This window comes from Anas acuta, chromosome 3 (genome assembly GCF_963932015.1).
Source record: "Anas acuta chromosome 3, bAnaAcu1.1, whole genome shotgun sequence".
NCBI lineage: Eukaryota > Metazoa > Chordata > Aves > Anseriformes > Anatidae > Anas > Anas acuta.
In genome coordinates, this window is record NC_088981.1 from 48,383,425 (window position 1) to 48,405,439 (window position 22,015).

At 42.5% G+C, this 22,015-nt stretch overlaps 3 protein-coding genes and 1 non-coding gene across 5 annotated transcripts; 2 read left to right on the forward strand and 2 right to left on the reverse strand.

The window, feature by feature from the left end:
• Positions 1-129: 129 nt before the first annotated feature.
• MRPL18 (mitochondrial ribosomal protein L18) lies at positions 130-1,940 on the reverse strand. The gene is made up of 4 exons (XM_068676988.1): positions 1,760-1,940; positions 1,359-1,539; positions 581-815; positions 130-331 (listed from the first exon to the last, which is right to left on the reverse strand). The coding sequence occupies exons 1-4, from the start codon at positions 1,821-1,823 to the stop codon at positions 260-262; spliced, it is 552 nt and encodes a 183-aa protein (XP_068533089.1). The 5' UTR covers positions 1,824-1,940; the 3' UTR covers positions 130-259.
• Positions 1,941-2,238: 298 nt separating this feature from the next.
• Positions 2,239-9,404, forward strand: TCP1 (t-complex 1). Its single transcript, XM_068676989.1, has 12 exons — positions 2,239-2,410; positions 3,198-3,283; positions 3,888-4,016; positions 4,384-4,481; positions 4,790-4,900; positions 5,384-5,565; positions 5,765-5,891; positions 6,091-6,266; positions 6,972-7,095; positions 8,217-8,409; positions 8,708-8,871; positions 9,106-9,404. The coding sequence occupies exons 1-12, from the start codon at positions 2,338-2,340 to the stop codon at positions 9,317-9,319; spliced, it is 1,677 nt and encodes a 558-aa protein (XP_068533090.1). The 5' UTR covers positions 2,239-2,337; the 3' UTR covers positions 9,320-9,404.
• LOC137855111 (small nucleolar RNA SNORA29) lies at positions 2,698-2,833 on the forward strand. Its single transcript, XR_011095538.1, has one exon. It is a non-coding gene; the product is annotated as a small nucleolar RNA SNORA29 (small nucleolar RNA).
• A 142-nt stretch (positions 9,405-9,546) lies between the features above and the next one.
• Positions 9,547-16,848, reverse strand: ACAT2 (acetyl-CoA acetyltransferase 2). Of its 2 annotated transcripts, XM_068676986.1 has the most exons (9): positions 16,676-16,845; positions 16,432-16,566; positions 15,434-15,615; positions 14,346-14,463; positions 13,384-13,527; positions 12,610-12,732; positions 12,223-12,377; positions 10,351-10,461; positions 9,547-9,819 (listed from the first exon to the last, which is right to left on the reverse strand). In XM_068676986.1, exons 1-9 carry the CDS (start codon positions 16,722-16,724, stop codon positions 9,652-9,654), a joined length of 1,185 nt encoding a protein of 394 aa, XP_068533087.1. In that variant the 5' UTR covers positions 16,725-16,845; the 3' UTR covers positions 9,547-9,651. The 2 variants fall into 2 exon arrangements, with proteins under 2 accessions (XP_068533087.1, XP_068533088.1); XM_068676987.1 differs by lacking the exons at positions 9,547-9,819; positions 10,351-10,461 and adding an exon at positions 10,791-11,697 and having other exon boundaries at positions 16,676-16,848.
• Between the last annotated feature and the right edge of the window lie 5,167 nt (positions 16,849-22,015).

The window sequence follows — 22,015 nt, forward strand, 5'->3', positions numbered from 1 at the left end:
AAAGTTACTGAATTCCAAAATAAAATCTGGTATTTGAGTGACCAGCAGTAAGGCTGAACCATGAGAACAGGTTAGCCTACCCTTAGAAGAAAGGTGTTGATAGTTTTGGAATCAAGAATACGACACAAATCCATTTAAAAATGTTTTATTAGTAGATACTACAGTCCAGCTTTTTCCATTCCTGGACCTTCACTGTGCCTGTACACACCAAAAGAAGTGATTTTTTTTTCCTTGGAAAGTTTTCCAGATGATCTCCATCTTACACATAAATTCTTCGTGGCTCTTGCAGAACAACACCGCCCTCTTTCATAGCTTTTTCAAACTCTTGAATCTTGTTGAAAAGAGAGAGAGACATGAATAAATACAGAGAAAAGCAGTCAGCATCAAATACCTGTGGTGGGTCAGAGGCTAACAGCCTCACTGAAGCACAATGCCATGAATTAGAGCTCGTCAGGGTTACCATTTTGACTGTTACAAGACGGGACAGTCAAGCCACAAAAGAAAATTAATAGTGAGGAGAGTAAATCAATGCTTAAAAAGGTAAAAAAGGCAAAACAAGTATAAGGAGATGGGTACTTGCCGAGTCACAATGACGTTCCCAGGGAATAACAGCTTTAAAGTTCACAAAGTTGATTCCTGCTTCCAAGCAGCGCTGTGCCATTACACGGCCGAGGTTCTTGCACGCTGTTACCCCCTTGGGGCTGTACAGGTGTCTCTTTATAGCCCACTCTTGAGTAGAGGCAGACACTACAACATCTCCGTTACAGCGCTCAACGAAGGCCTCTACGTAATGCTGCGTCCGCTCCAGCCGTAATCTGGGTGAAGGAAAGAAGCGACATGGGAGGTGACGTCCTTTCCAGGTCTACAAAGAGAACACACTGAAATTCTTAAATTACTTGCTTTGTGAAATAAAATTGGATGCAGTGGAACTACTAATATAATAATAATTTCTTAATATCGCTTTTTTATCTATTTTTTTCTTACTTCATTAAGACATAAACCAGGAATCATGTTACCAGCTGAACTGAGGGAAATTCCAAGAGTGACTCTTGAGCAATTACGTGCACAGCCTGACACTCCTTCACACCACCGGCACTCACACTGAAACCAAGCACTGTGTGCCTGTGCAGGGTGGCATTGGTGCAGGCAAACTGCTCCAGTCAAAAAATAACGTTAGGTTTGTCATATAGTCTCTTAAAGTCTAATGCTCTGATTTTGAATCCCCAGCTGGAAGCGTAGGTATTTTCAACTGATTCAATAACCCAAAAAGTGCATTTAATAGGGATTTCACATGGTCCTTTTTTAAAATTGTTATTTCTTTTGGAGTCTTTGTTCCTGCTAGCGATCTCCGGCCTCACCTGTGCCAGAACTCCCGCCGGGGCCAGGTCGTCTTCCAGCCCCGCTCCTTCCTGGCGAGGGCCAGCTGCTCCAGGTTGCGGGGGTTCCTGTTGGTGAAGGCCGGGGCGACAACATCATTGTCGCTCGTGTCCGCCGCGGGCTCTGTTTTGAGACTCGCTGTAGTCGCTGCAGAACGAAAACCTTGGGGAAAATTAAAAAAATAATAATAAATAAATAGGTATAGCACAAATAGTAGAACAAATATGATACAAAATGATCAGAGCTCAGCCTCATTCTCTGACTTGTGAGCTGGATTGTAAACTAAAAACTACAGGTCCGTGACGTTTCAGCCGTGTTTTAAGACCCACGCATGACACAAACCCGAGCACACCCACAAGGGGCGCAGAAGGGCCGAGCTTACCCGCCCCGCGTGCCGGGAGCCTGCCGGCGGCCAGCAGCAAGCAGCAGCGGCCGCTCAGCGCCATGGGGCCGCGCTCCGCTCCTTTCCTTTCCTTTCCCTTCCCCTCCGCTCAGCGGCGCCTGGGTGCCGCCATCTTGGGTGAGGCCGGCACCTGCCCCGGAAGCCCACCGGGAGCACTTCCGCCCGCGCTTGGTGACGTCACGCGGGGCTGCACCTCCCCCCCCCCGGCGGCTGTAACCCTGCCCCTGAGGGAAGGCGCTGCGAGCAGCCAGCGCGCATGCGCCAGCGCCGCGCCCCGCCCCTCACCTTCTAGAAGGTCCTGGAAGCCCCCCCCGCCCCGCCCGCCTCCCGCCGCCTTTGTTCCACCGCGCGGCCCAATCGCGGCTCGAGGCTGCGCCGCGCCGCGCCCTGCGATTGGCCAGGCCGGGATTGGCCCCGCCCCCCTGCCTGGAGTGCCCGCCGCGGGGGGGGGGGTCCCGTGGTGCCCCGCGGCCCGGCGGCCATTCCGCGGCTGGGCGCGCCCGGTGCAGGCTGTGCCCGCTGCAGGCGGCACCGCACGGCGCGGCGCGGGGGGGGACATGGCGGCCATGGACGGGCCCCTGGCGGTCTTCGGAGAGCGCACCAGCGGCGACAGCATCCGCACGCAGAACGGTAACGGCCGCCGCACGCCCGGTGTGGGGAGCGCAGCCGCGGGGAGCCGCGGGGGGGCGGCCTGGCGCGGCCGCCATGTGCTCCGGCCGGCCCGCAGGGCCTCCATCATCGCCATAGTCATTAAACTCTAATGCCGTGCTCAGAACACTTAAAATCACGCTAATCTATAACTGGTAATGGCGATTTTGGCGATACAAGGGTGGTTCCTTTCCAAAGCCGCTGCTGCCCTAAAAGGAAAGAAATGCCTGCATCGCCTGAAGTTCAGAGTGAGGGTCTGCGTGCGAGCTCTTCCCATTATACTACCGCTTTGTCAATTTCCAGATGAAGTGGCTATGCTTGTGGGATAGAGAAAAAAATGCCACGGTCTGAAGGAAAAGGTTGATTGTATCTTTTTCCTATATGAAGTTGGCAGAACATCGTTTAAACAAGGCGCTGTCTTAGCAGGTCATACTTCGGCCACTAAAGATCGCTCATTTTTAATGTAAAATATTTAGTTAAAGAGTAACGATTTTGTTTTAGGCACGGACCTAACTGAGGCTAAAAGACTTGTTATTAGTTGTTACATGGCGGTACCATTCGTCTGTGTCTGCCTTGATGCACGCTCCTCTATTTGCATTTAGTACTTCTAACGGCAGGAAGCCATTTTGCAGCTTAGCCAGGCCAAAACAATTCTAAATAAGGTCACTTTAGTTTCAATAAAAAAAAAAGTCTCAGAAACATAGGTTCTTGGCACATCTGTAAACGTGAATCATCAGAAAGATTTTTTTGTTTTCTTTCCCTTGCACAGTTACTGCTGCATCTGCTATCGCCAACATTGTGAAAAGTTCTCTTGGGCCAGTTGGTCTGGATAAGATGCTGGTGGATGATATTGGGGTAAGCGAGCTTTCTTGAACTGTGAAGTGCCAGAATGATTTGTATTGTTAAGTGCTTCTAGCTAGTGCGTTTTACCCATCTGATTGATAATGCACATACCTGTTCAGATTTTGTGCAATGCTGAGAGGGAGTGAGAGCAGAATTTGGGGAGGATTGAGCATGCTTGCTCAGGTGTTTCATACTGTGTTGCTTTTGTCATAGCACAATTGTCTCCTTTCTCCATGTAAATTTTTGTCACCACTTAAGCATTGGTTGGAATAAGGGAAGGAATAGCACCACTAGTCAGGCCTCACGGTGGTCTTGACTTGTTTATCCTGATCTCTACATTGTAAGAAACAACATAAAAACAAATTCAAATAACTGTAGCAATTTTAAAATAATAATCCATTTTTTGCATTTACACTTACAACAGATCAAGGAAATTTTAACTACAGACTGCAGTAATCAACTATGATATTAGAAGCTATTCAGTACTGTACTATTTTTTTATAAATTATTTTATGGATGGTTGCAAAGAATAATTACTCTTCATATTTACAATGAAAGACATCAGTAAAAGCCATAGACGTGTACCTTGTATTAACGTTTGCTTTCTGAAAACTAGGATGTGACCATTACTAATGATGGTGCAACCATTCTGAAACTGCTGGAAGTGGAACATCCTGCTGCAAAAGTGCTTTGTGAGCTGGCTGACCTACAGGACAAAGAAGTTGGTGATGGGACAACCTCAGTGGTATGTAAAGAGTTTTACAGACAGATACACCAAAAGGTGACAGTGCAGCTTTTGATTTATCTGTTATGAATCTTGATGCAATGTGGATTAAGTATGCAGAATGAAGAAATCTGCAGATGTCTGAATAGTCTGAATAAGAGTTTTCTTGCAGTAGGTTACATAGTAGATAAGGTGGGGGTTGTAGATAAGGTGGAGACATACAGGTGTCCATACACGTCTGGGGCTCTGGAGTGGAAGTCACTGCAGTTTTTTCATCTTTTTTTTTTTTTTCCATTTCTTGAAAGCCAGTGATTCTGCTTTCAAATACAATGAGTAGTTGTTTTGTTAATATGGGATATCCATGTTTGATATTTGTATTTTGAAACAGGTAATCATTGCTGCAGAACTTCTAAAAAATGCAGATGAACTAGTCAAACAGAAAATTCATCCTACCTCCATTATTGGTGGATACAGACTTGCTTGCAAGTAAGAAACTGATACAATTGAAGTATTTTGCCTTTTCAAGGTATAATAACTGCATGCTTTTTGTTTATTTCTGTATTTATGAGTGCATTAATACAGATTTCTTAGGTGCCGAGTAGATATATTTATTGTTTTTGTTGTAGTTTTAATTTGGAACTCATATAGCATTACATAAAATTGTCATCTTTAATGTCCTAGAAGGTGAATTTACTTAGTTCCTATCTTCACATTTGGAAGGCTGAGAAATGTGAGACTTTTCTGTTTTGTGGGAGTGGCATTCTTTCTTCACCAGTGTTTGTCTTATTCTACAGGGAAGCAGTTCGCTACATCAATGAAAACCTTACTATTAACACGGACGAACTGGGCAGAGAATGCCTACTTAATGCTGCTAAAACATCAATGTCCTCTAAGATTATAGGAATGTATCCTTTTAACTTGATTAAGTTACTTAAGTGAGAGTGTTTTTTTCTAGATCTTGGGCAGCTAGGATGGTTTCCTTTTGCAGCAGCTCTGACAAAATGACAGATCGAATACTGTTCTCCCTTTCATAATGAGGGCGTGAAAAGCATTTCACTGGTGTTGTTACCTGGCATGTTTAGACCTTCACAAATTATCTGGACCTGGATAGGAACACCGTAACAGGTTTATCAGCATACTAGTTGATTTCTTACTGCTAATGCATGCTAGTGATACAGGTGAAGGAATGCATTACAGACTAGTACCCAGGGGAGTGAAGCTATAGGAAAGAAGGTTGCATTTTGGTAGCCAGAGGAAAAAAAAAAAAAACTTGTTCTTTTGTGCTTGTAGCACTTCTGTAGTGTGTTGTGGTTTGTTTTTTCTCCCTCCTTTCCTTAAGCATAATATTAGTTTTCATCTTCAGTTTTAACCTTAACTTAGCACTACAGTGATGGTGATTTCTTTGCCAATATGGTGGTGGATGCTGCAATGGCAGTTAAATACACAGACCAGAAGGGTCAGGCTCGGTATCCAATCAACTCAGTTAACGTGTTGAAGGCACACGGCCGCAGCCAAAAAGAGAGCATTCTCGTGAACGGCTATGCTCTGAACTGCGTGGTGGGCTCACAGGGTAAGAACGTAGTGTGTTTTATAAAGCTTTTGTGTGAACTCTCGCCTCTTAGTCTTTTTGCATGGATCCTGAGTGAGTGTGTAAGATCTAAAACTTGGGGTTGCAAAAACGAAAGCATTAAATTTTGTTCTCTAATGCTAACTTGAGGATCTGCTAACCTGGTTTGACATCCTTTTTGTTGTGTACTCCCTCTCCTCAGGTATGACCAAGAGAATAGTTAATGCAAAGATCGCGTGCCTTGACTTCAGCCTGCAGAAAGCAAAAATGAAGCTCGGTGTGCAGGTTGTTATCTCAGACCCTGAGAAGCTGGACCAGATCAGACAGAGGTTTGTGGAAGCTTGACTGACTGAGCCAGTGGGGTTTTGTAGACTTGTTTGGTCTCTTCAGTTGGGGTGGCTTGATGTAATTTTCACTGAAGGCAAGAGGCAAAAACGTTGTAAATGTTAGCATCTCCCAAATATACTGAATAGTAATTGTAAAAGTCTTTTCTAACTTCGATAACTTCTATAACTTCTCTCCTTGCAGAGAATCAGATATTACAAAAGAAAGAATCCAGAAGATTTTGGCCACTGGTGCCAATGTTATTCTCACCACTGGAGGTATTGATGACATGTGTCTGAAATACTTCGTTGATGCTGGTGCTATGGCGGTACGAAGAGTTGTAAAAAAAGATCTTAAGCGGATTGCTAAGGCATCAGGGGGTATGTGTATATGGATTTATTTTTACATAAAAACTGCTGTTAAGGTATTAGGAACTGATTTTGAAAATACAGCTTGTTAACATGCAGGTCATGCAAGTAGAGGATAAGTAGAGCTGAGGCACTCTTGTTAGTTTTTAACTTTACTGTTGCTTTTAAGTGAGCACTCTGTCAGAGTATTTGAGTACTGTAGGAGTTGATTGCTGAGAATTTACAGTGGGTGGAAAAAATGTTGCCTGACACTGAAAAAATTTTCTTCTGCAAGTGGAAACCAGAATCAGTTATTATTTGGAGGTCTTTGTTAAGCATACCTGCAAAAGTAAACTCACTGTTTAGAGTTATTTTTGTGTTACGTACTTAGCATGGGTAGGAATTCTTCATTTGTCTTAAACATTTTAAATACATACTGAAAATCTGTTCCCGCGCAGATGTTATCTGTCAAGCCTGAAATTTGCAAGAAAGCATTTTCATTGTGGTAAAGCACAGGAAATTGTACTAGTTGTGGAAAAGTGGTATGAAAATGGAGTAAAACCAGTAATATTGATTATAAGCTGGAGAATATTGAATTTGCTAACTGAGAATTAATGAATCTGCATATTCTGCTTTTTTGTTTGATTTTTTTTTTTTCTTACTGTATGTCATTTCTGGGAAGCTTGCAAAGAATGTGTTGGAACTGAATGCTAATTTCAGTTTTTTGTTTTGTTAAAGCAACTGTATGTTCAACCCTTGCAAACCTTGAAGGCGAGGAGAGTTTTGAGGCATTAATGCTGGGACAGGCGGAAGAGGTGATTCAAGAGCGAATCTGTGATGATGAGCTGATCTTAATCAAGAAGTAAGGACCCCTTTTAAAATAGTTCTGTGTATGTTTGAGATAAAAATCTCCTTTATTTGCTTCCATGCTATGTCAGTGGTATGAGTAGTTATACGCATAGGAAAGAGCATACAAGTCCACTGCAAATTGGAGGTGAAAGTACGAGTATTTGAACACGGCTGCTAGGGCTGGACAACTGTCTCATCAACCACAATGTATCAGACAGATTGCTAGATAGGCTTTACTGAAAATTCTGCTGGTAAACAAAAAAAAAACTAAAATGTGTGCTAAAATCTAATGAAATTACCGGGGACATTACAGCATTCACATTGTGTTCCTTTAGCTAACTGTTAGCAGCATAGTCACACTGGGTTCCCTTTACAGGCAGCAAAGGGCAGTAGGTACTGGCTGAGTCATTTAATCTAATTAAAGAGGTACAAGCTGAATCTCCTCCTTCATAATGGAAAGCAGTGTTTGTTTATACTGGTTTCATTGATTCAGTCATCCAGGTGGTAGTAGCAAATGGAGCACAGTTAAAAGGCTGTTAGTTAAGTTCTATTGGTAGGAGGAGCAAAAGCCGTTAAAAACCTGAGCAAAATCCTGGTCCATGGGGTATTCTCCCTGCAAGTTTTAGCACGCTGCTGCTGTCAGCTACCAGAAGACTTGAGAATTGTAGTTCCTTTCAGAAGAACATACTTGTGTAATAACTTCTCCACTGCTTCTCGTATCCCTTACGTGACTTCTCATGCTGTATCACTCCTGTGCTTTTCCTCCCATTCCACACCTGTCCTGAGACTGAACACACTAAATTGATGAAGTTTTATATTTTTCCTGGTATTTAAATATATTCTCCCCCAATATGATGTAAAAACATCTTCTCTGTCATACTTTTCTCAAGTATCTTTCTCTGAAAGGCTAAAACTCTAATTAGGCTCTTACATTTTAGAATTTAAAATAAATACTGACTTCCTCTGTCACGATGTTTGTATCCTCTGAGGAAGTGTAACATCCTTAAGATACTTCTTTCCAATGTTAGAAATTTGTGGCTCCACTGAACTTTTCTTAAAAGAGTTCTTAGCAAGAAAAGTTTTAATTCATGTTCTGTTCAACAGAACTGACTTCTGACTCCTTTTTTTCCATAGTACAAAGGCTCGTACTTCAGCATCAATTATTTTACGAGGTGCTAACGACTTCATGTGTGATGAAATGGAACGGTCTATACATGATGCTCTCTGCGTGGTTAAGAGGGTGTTGGAGTCCAAGTCTGTAGTTCCAGGTGGGGGTGCTGTAGAGGCAGCCCTTTCCATATACCTTGAAAATTACGCAACCAGTATGGTAAGTCTTGCACAGAGAAGGAACAATTTCACTGGGACAGTGTGGATTCTCAAGTGTTTTCCTTCTACCAGAAGTCAGTTTCATGATTTGTGGAAATATAATTATCTTACAGAATTGTAAGATGCTCTTTTTAAGGGGGGGAGGGGTATGAATTACTCTCTCTGATAATTAAACTATATCTTTTTTTTTTTTTGGCCTAAATATGTTTTGCTTCTGAAACCTCGTACATACTATTGAAACCAGCTTTTCTTCATCTAGTGGTGCAGCAGTTGGTTTTTAAACTTCTTTCTCTTTGTAGGGATCACGTGAACAACTTGCAATAGCAGAATTTGCAAGATCCCTCTTAATAATTCCAAATACATTGGCAGTAAATGCTGCTCAAGATGCAACAGATCTTGTGGCGAAGTTAAGAGCATTCCATAATGAGGCTCAAGTTAACCCTGATCGCAAAAACCTGAAATGGCAAGTATCAATCAGAAGGTTTCACAGTGAAATGTGTTGGTGACTTGGGTGTCAAAGTGTTGTGCTAGCTTACCGAGGCCGGATTTGCATCTGAAAAAGGTGTGGGTTAACTCTGAAACCTTCCCCCTCTGTCCTTCAGTACTATGTGTCATTAACACCTAGAATTAAACAAGATGCTCCAAACTTATTTTTACCTGTACTACCTCTCCTTCTAACAATAACTTTTCTTTCTAGGATCGGTCTTGACTTGGTCAATGGAAAACCTCGCGATAACAAACAAGCTGGTGTCTTCGAGCCAACCATGGTTAAAACTAAGAGCCTGAAGTTTGCAACAGAAGCTGCAATTACTATTCTTAGAATTGATGATCTTATCAAACTGCACCCTGAAACCAAAGAAGACAGAGGGTGCTATGAGGATGCAGTTCATTCTGGAGCACTTGAAGAATAACTTAGGTTTTATTTATGTTTGTCTAAATTACACTTCCCACTCTTGTACGTACAATGTTAATAAAACAAGTGGTTGAATGCTGCTATTTTTTTGTGAACAAATTAATTTCCAGCAATAAGAGGGATATTGGTCCTTTTGGGCTCTGTGTTTAAAAAAAACAAGAGCACCTGTAGTTGCCATTAATACTAAGTGTCAAGGCTATGACATTAATGAGCAGCAGAAAGCAGTTGAGTTAAGTTTCTTTAATTTTTCAGGAAAATTAAAAAAGTGAGCTGCAGGACACATTTATTAGTAAATTCTTTGAAAGCCAGTCAGCACACTACAGCTTATATTCATCTCTCAATGCACATAGCTATTCCCATTCCTCCTCCTATACAGAGAGCAGCAATACCACGCTTTCCACCTGTTCTTTCCAGTGCATGTAGAAGAGTAACAAGGATGCGACAACCCGAGGCACCAAGAGGGTGGCCAAGAGCAATGGCTCCACCTTGGATGTTGACCTGAGGGGGTAAGAAAAGACAATACAGAAGATCAAGTCATTTAACTTTGCTGAAATCCAGCTACTGGGTATAGTTTCTGCATGTGAATAAGCCTGAATCCTTTACAAGCATTTCAAGGAAAACTAGATCAGGGTCTGTAAAAGCTGTTAAAAGTAACAGTCTTTCCCAAAGGGGCCCATCTCATCATCCACCTTTACTCTCTAGAGCAGTTAAAAGTAAGGGCTGAGGTGAATTTAGGAACTGGAGAGTAATGTCTTTTTTTTTTTTTTGCCATCTATAGAAGAAAAGGGCAAATTCCCTTCCAGGAACAAGTTCAAATAGGCTAATAACTACGCTCAAGCAGTAACCTACATTTGCATAAAAATCTGCTGTAGTAAAGCTATGGCTTGTTCTGTTAAGAAACAATTTGCCTGCTAGCAAAGCTAGCCCACAGCTGAGTAGCTTAAGGAAATGTCTGTTGTGGTTCCCATCATTTCTGCCTACTCTGAATGCACTCCAGCTGCACAGAACTACCTTAAATACAGTCATTACCTTTTCTGGGTTCACTTTCAATTCTTTTGCTATTGCAACAGACAGTGATGCAAAGGCTTCATTGATTTCAAACAAGTCAACTTGGTCCAGAGTCCATCCAGCTTTGTCAATCTAGTAGAACAAAACAGAGGCTTTTACTACCTTTTAGGTTTTCCTCAGCACCCAAGGCAGCTGTTCACAAGACACGTCACATGATACAAACCCACCATTTCTAAGAAGTTAATGGAAAAAAGGATTTTTTCCCATAGCCATGGCTGGTAACTTCTGACAACAAACAATTTTGTGGTGTCTGCAAAAGTACAACATGCTAAAATGTGCTGGCTGCTTTTATAATATCATGGTTAATTTTTTACACCTATTGGTACTGCTAAAATTCCAGGGAGTCAAACTGCACGTGGTGCCCTTAACAAGTAAAGTTTTCAAAACTAGGTTTTAACTGATTAAAAGCAAGTACAGGAAGTAGTGAAGTGACCAGTAGTCATAGGTGGAGTGGAATTGCTCCAGCCCCTCCTGCATTCATTTGGAAGCTGTCTTCCGTAGTGTTATTTTAGAAGACAATGTGGCTAATGTTTTCACATGAGAAACTTCCACAATTGCCTGCTTAGGTACAGGCTTCAGCATGTTTGAATTCCACTTAGTTTCTGACAACAATATGAAAAAGTATCTAAGATTTATTATGTCGCAACAGTAAAATGCATGGTCTAGTCAATCTCTCTAGAAACTGTTATGAAATTCTGAAGCAATTGACTGAGGAGGGTGTGAAGTATGTGATAACACGCATACAGAGTTTGTATTAAGTGAACTTTTTCAGAGTACCTATAAAATTTTAGGTAGTGCTAGTTACTGCGTGTTTATTCCACAATTTAAACTACAAGTGTGTGTTTTATGTACAAAAATGAACGTTTATGGTACTGATTTAGAAGAGCAGTTTGAGGTTAGATTAGGAAAAGCTTCAGCTTTATGATTCCAGTTTTCACATTAAAAGCCACAGGTTGGGTGACCACGTTTGGTTTCTACATTGCCGAGACATTTCAGAGATGAACAAAGGATACAAACAAAGTCTACATGGTACAAATTAAACTATGAAGGAATACTAAAGCAAATCGATCCCTGTCATAAAAGATTTCTTTTCACACAGCTTCATAGCAGTTTCAGCAAATCACCTGGAGCTGCCATGGGCTACTTCTGTATTAGCAAGCAATGTGGCACCATAGGAGCTGCTCAAAATAGTTCCACTCCAGGTATTTTAGTTGGAAATCTTGTCATGTGGACTGGATGCAGTAGATCAGTGCATGCAGTAACAGTATGAGCACAGTGGTTGTGGTTCTGGAGTGCTCCTTGTTTCATCTGAAAGGAATTGAGCTTGTATGCGCCAACTGTTTTGCAGGGCAAACCAAAACACACAGGGCACTGCCACAGATGCTCATGCTGACCCTTCTCACTCTTACATTGCAAATACAATTAGGCAATGATATTAAACTTAACCTCGCCAGACACAGAACTGGAATCAGATGGTGGCAGGACCAAATCATCTCCAAATTTGGTTAGTACGCACTTCCACTAAGCTTGATCTTTAGGCCCCTATGTTATTTGAGGCCTTCTATAGATTTGACCAGTGTATTTTCTGAACTCTATTCTTACATCTATAAAATGTTTTTCAAAGAGTAGGTACTGGCCTGGTAGCACAAGAAATCTAATATACTCTCCATTACTTTAAGTCTTGTTTTCACTTACTTCCTTTTTTTCTACTAAGTTTTCCCTATAATCTAGAAAAAAAAAAAAAGATATGTCCAGAAAACAAAGAAAGACTACAAAAGTTTTTTTTTGTTTTTTTTTTTTAAATAATGGATACATAGAAAAACAATTACTTACAGCTTTCCTTATTGCTGAAATGGGCCCTACTCCCATTATGGATGGATCTATGCCTGTCTGAGCCCAGGACACGATCCGAGCCAAAGGCATAAGACCTCTCCTAGCAGCTTCTGATTTCTTCATTAGAATTACAACTGCAGCTCCATCATTTATACCTGTGGAATGACAAACAACTGCTATACATTTGCTGGGTAACAGCCATCAAATATTACTGTTATTGTCCAAATACTTGTATTGCTTCACAGAAAGCAAGCAAAGACAAGCAAGCTCCTCCACAGCTATATTTTGAGTTACACCTGTGTAGTCAGACATGCTGTTCCTTCCTTTAAGGTGTACTCAGTGGAAACATCCAGCTTTTCCATTCTGGTTTTAGCCTGACTGACCCACCTGAAGCATTAGCAGCTGTTACCGTCCCAGTTCCATCTGTCAGAAAACAGGGCTTTAACTTTGCCATTGTTTCCAGGTTGCTCCCATGCCGAGGGTGTTCGTCTGTTTTCACTTCTATGGGACCTGCAAAATGGAGCGTTAAACTCACCAAGTGTCTAACCACACGCTTGTCTAGAACAGAAAGCTGCCACAACCAACCAGCTGATAAGGAATTTATGCCACATTCCTTTTACCAACAAACCATTCTGACTGAGCCCAATCAGTGTGAATTAACACTCCCTCCAGCAGCTTCTAGCAGAACAGACAGCGGGGTTTTTGAAACACTAACAAATACAATACTGTCTAGTTGTACTAAAGCAGATCTTGTTCTTGCTCTCCATAAGAAAACAGCTTCTCGTCTAAGCTGAATGCTATCTTCCAAGTGGTAGTTGTAGGAATATCGTTGGAATTGGTAGTCAAGTGACATGAAACCTAAACGGGTTTTCAGGAAAGCCCTCCACTAGTTCAAAGGCCTAATGCCAGAACTTTTCCCACAGGATCTATTCAATGCGAGCACAGAACAACTGATGCGTGACTTCTTGAAAAATTCAGGTTTTGCATCCATGAGGGCTATTTAAAGAAGAACCACTGGAAACTGAAAAAGAGAGCAACAGGCTACAGACTTACAGAACAGCTTACACAACAGGCTGCATAACTGGGAAAGCACTGATTATAGGAGTCGTAGTAGCAAACAAATTTCTATTTAAAATTGGTGCATTATCCATTCACACCTACCTTTTTTAGAAGGTACAAGAACAGGAACAATTTCTTTTGTAAAATAGCCAGCTTTCTGTGCTGCCTCTGCCCTGTTTTGTGACTGTACAGCAAACTGGTCCTGTTCCCCTCTGCTAATTTGCCACTGATTGGCCACATTTTCAGCTGAAAAGAGAACACAACGCAAGTTAACATAAAAATAACTGCTAAAATTGTAAGTACAAAGGTAGTCATCATGCTGTAGCAAGCAGCTAAGCTCACTGAATAGTTTTCACTCTGATTTCTTGTTTTGTTTGCTCATGATCCTCCAGTAGATTTTGGTTTAAGGGTGAACATTTCTGTGTACGATTTCCTTCCAGATGATATATCAAATTCAATACAAACGTCAACAAGCTTTTCTATTTGCTTTTCTGAATTACGATGCTCAGACCTCCCAACATCTATTTCAGAGGAGAGAACAATTCTGAAATTACTGTTTCATAAGCAGGAACTGAAAATGCAGTTGGGTGCCTGTGTCACTGAGGATGCAATAACCTGAGGTCATGGAACCATGTGCATCCACACTACACTTTATGTAACTCCTTCCCATCATAAATCTGTGAGGCTGAATGCTTCAGTTACAGATGGAATTATTTTGGTTACTTTTCCTGAAATTAATTTAAATTGCTTAGATGCAAGAGATGCAGTGAGACGAGGTACAAAGAGGCCCAGGCCAGGGAGTTCAAAAAACTATTTTTCCAGGACAACACTTTGTTAGCTCAGTTAGAGGAAGAGGGGAAAAAAAAAAAAAGTAGTTTTACACACAAAGCAGAAAATGCTTTCCACACCTTTCAATATTAGGGTTTACTCTCTTTTTCATGACTACAACTTAAGGATGGCTTGAAACACCTTATTTAACAATTCAGATTTCTGAAATTTACTCACAGTGAGTTCTTCCTCCCTTCATAGTTAACCATATAATTTTCAGGACTGCCATCACTTACCTGTTATACCCATGTGATACTGATAAAATGCATCTGTGAGGCCATCGCGGATTATACTGTCTTGCAATGAAGCCTCTCCCATTTTCACCCCAGCTCGCATATGAATTACATGAGGAGCCTGCAAGAAGTATTTCACAAGGAGTTAAGTCTTTCATATCCGTGGTACACAATACAGCCAAGACAGCTGCACAGCTAGAGACAGGTCCCCACCCTGGGGCTGCAGGTAGCAACCCCAGATCCCAGCTCAGCTTTCTTTCTTGCAGCCCCGCTCACACACATACCCCTCCTGCCCCAAACACCCTAATTCCTTTTTTTTTTACACTGCAGTATAGAATGATCATGGTAAGGGGAAAATTAGGGTCCTCGGCCAGTCAAAACATGAGTTTCTCCATCTGCCTGATCTGTCTTTCCCTCCAGGGTCTGACAGCTGGCATGCCCTTTGGCCTCCGCATTTCCCAGGCAGCAGATCACCAAGCAGCAAACGTTTTCTCTGCACGGATCGAATCAAATGGTTCTGTGGGGCGATGCAGCCTGTGGGTCCCTCCAAACAGTTCCCACTGCACTACCAGGGAATGCCACCATCACCCTCGGCACTGACAGACAATAAGCCTTGGCAGAAGACCCCACCCTTGCCAGGCATCAGACCATTTGCTCAGTACCAACCCATGACACAGCCTTGGGCTGAAAACCCTGAAATGGAAGCGCTCTGCTTCATTTCCAAGATCTAATTACTGAACAATTAGTCTGCAAGAGAATAACATTTCCAGTTATTCATTCTTTGGGCCTCTTGCAGCACAAAAGCAACCCTCGCTATTGCCAGCTGTCTCAAGCAAATAATTCATCACTAGAGGGCTAGATGGGAATTAAAATGGAATTTTTGATGTGCGTTTGCAATGGCACCTTTTAAGTAGCTACAGTAGCATTAAAAAAAAAAAAGCTACAAAAGACTATTTTTGGATGTGTAAATTAATTTCCAAGGGCAGAAACTGCCTCCAAAGCATTAGCCTTGAAACACATGGTTTCAACATAACTTGATTGCTGTTTATTCCCTGTAAGCCAGAAAGTGAGAGTGCAATCTTTTGCTTTACCTTGCTCATACTTTCCATGCCTCCTGCGACCACAATGCTGGACTCCTCCGTCATTATGGACTGCGCACCCAGACATACCGCTTTCAGGCCGGACCCACAGATCATCTGGCAGCTCCATGCAGGCACGGAGTAAGGGATTCCTGCACCAACACTCGCCTGCCGAACAGGGTTCTGCCCAGCACCTGCAAGAACACACAACAGTTTTCCTTGTCCACTCTCCAAAAGCAAACGCAGGCCTTGTCACTTTCTGTGACAGGTACCCCAATTCCACCAACATTTAGGGCTTGTTCCTGTTTTCAGTTGGTAGGCAAGGAAGTTCCCAGCAGCTCAGTTACCTCTCTCGTTTATACAGATGGTAAGACCAGTGACTTCAGCCACTCGCTACTCGTAATTTTTTTTATTTGTAACTCTGCTTTTGACTGCTGGTGAGATGAAACGGCATTTATTCAATTTCGGATTGGCACTAACCTGTTGCACATGTATAAGATTTGAGTTCATTTAAACTGCTGCTAGCTGAAGGGTTTATTTTTGATGTCTTCTGCGCACAGTGAATAGACATCTTTCCCCTTTGGTTCCCCTGGAAACCAAAAGCACATCTGTGCAAGTGAAAGCTTCCATTCATTCTCGCTCGCAATCTGCTGCAGAGAGAGAATGGGCGCACTATATTCAAAGGCAAAGTTCTTCATCTACACCTCCCCAGGCCAGAGCCAGGCCAGCTCTTTTGTATGTAAAGGCAGAGATAAGGAGAGCACAGAGCCAGATTCACATAAATCCGAATCAGCTTTAAATATGACAGCGCTTCCTTTACTTTCTTCCTCACTGCTTAGCAGAGGGTCTGCCCTGTGGCTCTGATCAAACATGACCCTGGACGAAGCACACGGCGGTGTCAGAGCAAACAATTCCCTGCACCCACATTTCCACGAAATCCCTCCATCTGCGTGTAGCGAGCAGCGGGCAGCCCCCACAGAGCCCCCCCCCCGCCCTGCCCCCGGCCCTACCTGCGGCCAGCACCTGGCCCAGGACCACCTCCGACACCTCCTCGGGGGCCAGCCCTGCCCGCCGCAGCGCCTCGCGGATGGCGGCGGCGCCCAGCTCGTGTGCGGGCAGCGCGGACAGGGCGCCGTTGAAGGAGCCTGGAGGAGACACAGAGAGGGACGGGGGGGAGGAAGAAGGGGAGCGGTCACCGCCCGCACGCAGCCCCGGGCACACCGCGCGGGGGGCTGGGCGCTGGGGGCCGCTCACCCACGGCGGTCCTGACGGCCGACACGAACACCACGGGGTCCGCGCTCATGGCTGAGCCGAGCCGGGCTGAGCTGAGCCGAGCGAGGCCGGGAGAGGAGCCGGAGCCGGAGCCGGAGCCTGCACAGCAGCGCGGCCGGGAGAGGGACCGGGAGCGGGGCCGGGTCCGCCCCTCGCGTGGTGCCGGCGCCGCCCCTCGCGTGGTGCAGGCGGGGCCGGGCCGCGGGCGGGGCGGGAGGCGCTGAGGGGAGAAAGGGCCCCGAGGGACCCTCCCCAGCCCCGTGCGGCCCTACTTTTAGGGCTTTTAGGAAGAAGCGAGGGCGAATTGCGGCCTCGCATGGCAAGTGCTGTGTGCTGATGGGTGTGCGCCACGGGGAAACACCGAGTGTAAAACCAAGGCAGCGCCCAGGCTGGACCCGCGTCAGCCTCCAATCTTCCCTTGTAATGTAAAAACCTACGTAGGAAAGGAACACAGCTTTGGAAAGCAAGAGCATTAACCTAGGTTTCACCATTACAACAACATCACTGGCATAAGTGAAACAGAAAAAAAGACATCTCAGATGTCTTCAGGAGCAGAAATCTCTGGTTAATCCTGTGGGCAGCCAAATCCTTAGGCGGACTAATCTGGCGGTCGCCTCAGGATGCACTGAACAGCAACAGGCGTGCGCCACAGCTTGTCTTTAACAAGGCTGTGCGGCCAGGGCAGCTGGTAATGCCAACAGGGACCTCACATTAAACCTGGGTGACAAAACCACGTCTGGAGTCTTTCCACAAAACTCATCAGTAAGCAATTAGTAGATCTACCGTACAAGCAAAACCAACAGATACATGATTTTAAGCCATAAAAAGCAGTTGTTTTAGAGGAACATCATACAGTTCCTGGGCAACCCTCTGCGACTGGAAGTGCTCTGCACCACCTCAAAACTCAGCAGAGCCTGACTCACGCAGATGTACGGAGGCAGCACCAAGTAACCTGGTTTATCAGCTGTCCCGTATACCAACACGTCATTCTTAATGCAATATTTGACCGATTACAATTTGAAGTCATCAATGCAAATACAAAATCAATAATGTAAGAAGAGCCCAGAATAACATTAAATGTCAGCAGGTGCGCAAAGTCCAAAAATGATAATACCTCTAAAGAAGCTCTTACACACAGGCTTCCCTTTTATTTAAAGCTTTACAAATATCAGCATTAATCTGAGGATTCAGTCCCTTTTCTCTCCACACTTGATCTTTAATCTGCTAACAGATGGAAAGAGTTTGAATTTGAAGAGGGCCTTGTGAATTCATGACAGCTCAGGCCAATGGGCTGACTTGCTGCTATTTTGTTCTCAACCACAAGCAGCTCAACTGTTCTCCAGCTCAAGAGGAGTGAGAGACCAGGCTGTAACGTTGGGCCAGCCCGAAATGACAGAATCAAACAAGTTTTATCCAGGTACTTTTGTCTGACTTTTGTTATACTGTTTAACTCTGCTTGGACAGTGTCCAGGAGGAGATCCAAATGCATAGCAGGAACGTGTAAAGGAACAAAACAACAGCAATTGCACAAGACAAATAATGAGGAAACTTGTATGGTACAGATCAAAGTTAAGTTATTTAAACATACCAGAAAATGACTAAACATTAGTAGGCAGCTGTGCTTTGAATTCAGTGCAGTTAATGAGCAGCATAATAACCAATAGCAAACTACTGCCCAATGCTGGTACATTTTTCACATTTCTTGGAAATCTCGGCTCTGGGAAATTCAGTCAGTAAAAATTAGGACATCAGTTTGGAACAATGAACTTCACCCACTATCATTCAAAAAGTAAGGCTATGTTGCACAAAGTTTATGCGTTATCTTCCCATGATCACAATGAAATAGGCTTGTGCCTTCTGTGAAATATTCAAAGATTTGTGCATTTTCATTTGGTAATGGTAGCTCGGTTTTATTAGGAATAGCCTAAAACTTAGAGCAGTCCAGTGTTCACTGATTTACTCTTCTGCTAAAAAATGTTTTCTAACTTCAGCCTGTCCAGATATCAGTGTTGTCACCAACATATGAAACCTTTGCTCTTTCTACCATAAATCTGACATTTGGTTGGTGAATATTTATAGCAATACTTTTGTTGGGTATGTGAGTTAAAAAAAAAAAAAAAAAAGCCAGATCTTTGACAAAAAAAATAAATAAATAAATTCATAAATCTTGACAAGAAGATAGGAAAATCTCATCATACTTCGTAATTTTGGGGTCCATAGTTCTCACCTGAATGCTTTTCAGAGACATTTGCCCTTCGGATGCGTGTTTTCCATGCTTAGTCTGTATTTGAAATTACTTTTATTCTTGCTAGGGAATATGAATTGTTCTTTGGTTGATTTAAGCAAAAAGCAAGGGTTTTGTTCGTTGACAAAAGATGAAGTCATATTTTTTACTCCTTAAAAAGTTAACTCAGGTACCAAAACAAATTAGCTTGATAATTAGCATCATTTCAAGAAAATTAGAACCTTTTTCATTTGGGGGAGATCTGAGGAAGCTTTTTCTTCTCTCCACATTCTTTAACATTGCGCCAGGATAATACAGGGCATTCAGGCTTGCTGAACCCTTCAAGTCTTTCTCAGGTCTAGGAAGAGCATTCATTTTTTTCCCAGGTTTTCTCACTAGGCTACTGATGCTCAGTTGTCTACAGATAGGTTCACCAGACAAAATACACCTCAAAGAACAGGCTGTTTTCCTAATGAAGATGAGTTTTATGTTATCTAACATTCCTAAACCTCAAATTCCCCCCGGAAAAATCGGGTCCTTGGAAATCACATTCCTGATAAGTAAAAAAAAAATGTTTTTGGCTGTGTTAAGAGCCATCTGTGTTTTCCTTACAACTGTGTTTGTCAGGGAAAGCTCGTAATCTAATCAATACTTAATAATAATAACGTTCCCTTCCTCTGAGACAGAAAAAAACTTTGTGATATTAAAACCATTGTGACTTTTATATGGCTTAAACATAGGTATAGTAGATACCTAGCTTTATATCCTTAGTATCTACATAAAAATAGTGCTCTAAATGCAAGCGTGCAGTATTTACCGAGCATCACAAACCCAAATTTAATTTGAGTCACCATTTGGTTGTAATCGTAGCTTAATTGATTCATTGCCTTTTAGGGGATGTCTTCAGAAAACCATCTGCAATTTACTTACCAGTGTGGTCAGCCCTCCCCCAAATTCTGCCCCAAATCCCTGCATTGTATTTAGGATCTCACAGGTGTGCAGTGGCATCACAAGTGCTGCAGTCCTGGAGATTGTTGCTGTAAAATTGGCTCCATGGACAGTAGAGTTTTAAAATCAGCTGTATAATAATGTACATGCTTTCATGAGATCTTATATGTAAATCATAAAAAAATTAAAAAATTAATTAAAAGGGAAGGCTCTCTAAAGAAATTCTTCTTACCTCTTGCTATAGAAATGGAAGAAAAATACATTGCAATTCCAGTAAGATCCTTAGAAATCTCTTATCAGGGGACATAAAGGAAGTATTAAGGCTGCATTTTAGGATGCAGAAAGTTTTTGCAAAGGAGGGAGAGTTTGTGGAATTCAAATTTGGGGTTTTTAGCATCTAAATCTCTACCTGCTAATTACCTGAAGTACCTCTCCATATCACTTTTTTTTTTTTTTTTTTTTCACAGTGCAGCAATCCATGCGTTTTATTTTTCCACCATATCTGTAGGCTTCTGCAACATTTTCCAATGCCCCTTAAGAGCTCATACTCTGCTCCTGCAGCAGACATACCACTGTTTTGCCTTCCTCCATCTTATGTCCTTACAAGTCAAGGACAAACCCTTGAGGAGCTGATTAGCATTCCTTTCATTTGTTATTTTAAGGTTGCTTAAAATGCTAAGAAATGTGTGTAACAGCATTCCAAACTATTTTATTTCTTCCTTTTTTCCCCATCTTTTTTACCCTCCTATTTCTTAGCTTTGTTGACCTGCAGACTATCACTGCCATCTCTTGCAGTTTATTTAATGAGTCTTTTATACTCAGTGGTGCGATGCAGGAATACTGAAGTGCTCTGCCTTGGTCTCAGATGGGCCAGAGTTGCCCTGCATCTATCTATCTGTCATCCATCCATCAGTCTATCCATGCAGGGTGCAGCACTGAAGAGACACAAGCATGGGAGAGGGTGAGGAAGCCCAGATAAAGGCATGCAGAGAACAGATGGAAAACTTAGCCATGAATATGCAACAAATAGCTTCCTTCTAAGTTTAGAAGTGTCTTAATTGTTGCTTTGTTCCACCTGGTGCCATTGTCAAAGCAAAAGGTGAAAAATTCAGACCTGAGCAGGTAAAAACAATGACAAGCCTCAAGCTTTCTAGCAGGAAAATAATTAAGTGAATGAACTACATGCTGGCATTCAAGGAACCCAGAATGAAACCAGAGGAGCCAATATGAACAGATTTAAAACAAAAATGGGTTCTGCTTTTATTAATATCCACTGAGCAGGCCTGGTAGGTAAGAATGGGCCAGAAAGAAGGCAGCATGTTATGTGTCAATACAAGGGGGTCAGTTTAATGCCAAATGATGTTCTTGTGCAGTCATTTTTCCTCTTATTTCAACCAACTTTTCCACCAAAGCCAAATGTCAGCATTAATTTAAAACACAGTTCAGGTGTGTCATAGACCACAGGAAATGGTCTATTCATGTTTATGTCTATTCAAATTAACCATTCATGAAATGGTTAATTTCACCTTAAACATTTCCTGCATTTAGTTACAGAAAGCTGTACTGTACACATTGATATTGGTTCCTATTTAATCTTAACATTATCTATATTGTGCTGCTTTATGAGTTTTGCTTTCTCATTGGTGTTTTCATCTGAGGACATACAATGCTGCTAGGAGTTATCTTGGTACCATAAAAAAAAATTACTCCAGTTACCACACCGTAAATGCAAGCCAGTGCAGGTGTTAGTATGTTTATTCCAGCAGCACTGAACAAAGTCCCAATATGCTTTACATGCATTTTTAGCATTGCAGTGTTTAGATTTGTGTATGAGGACAAGTCAATTCGCTATGTTAATGTTCACGTTAAGGACTATTATAGAACTGTAAGACCTCTCCCAGGCTGCCACATCCTGTGATTGCTTTATCTGTGAATCAGTATCTTAAATGTTTAAAGCAAACACCTGCAAGGGATTTGTGGAGGAAACCGGGGGCAGAAGCAGAAAACCCCAAAGAGCAATCACGGTTTATATTTCCTCAGTTTAAACAATGAAATAAGGCTTTGAAAGAATTAACTCAAGCCTTCTGTTCTTGTGGTCACTATTCACATGATCCGTACTTTTTTTTTTTGAGTAGCTATAACAAATCTCT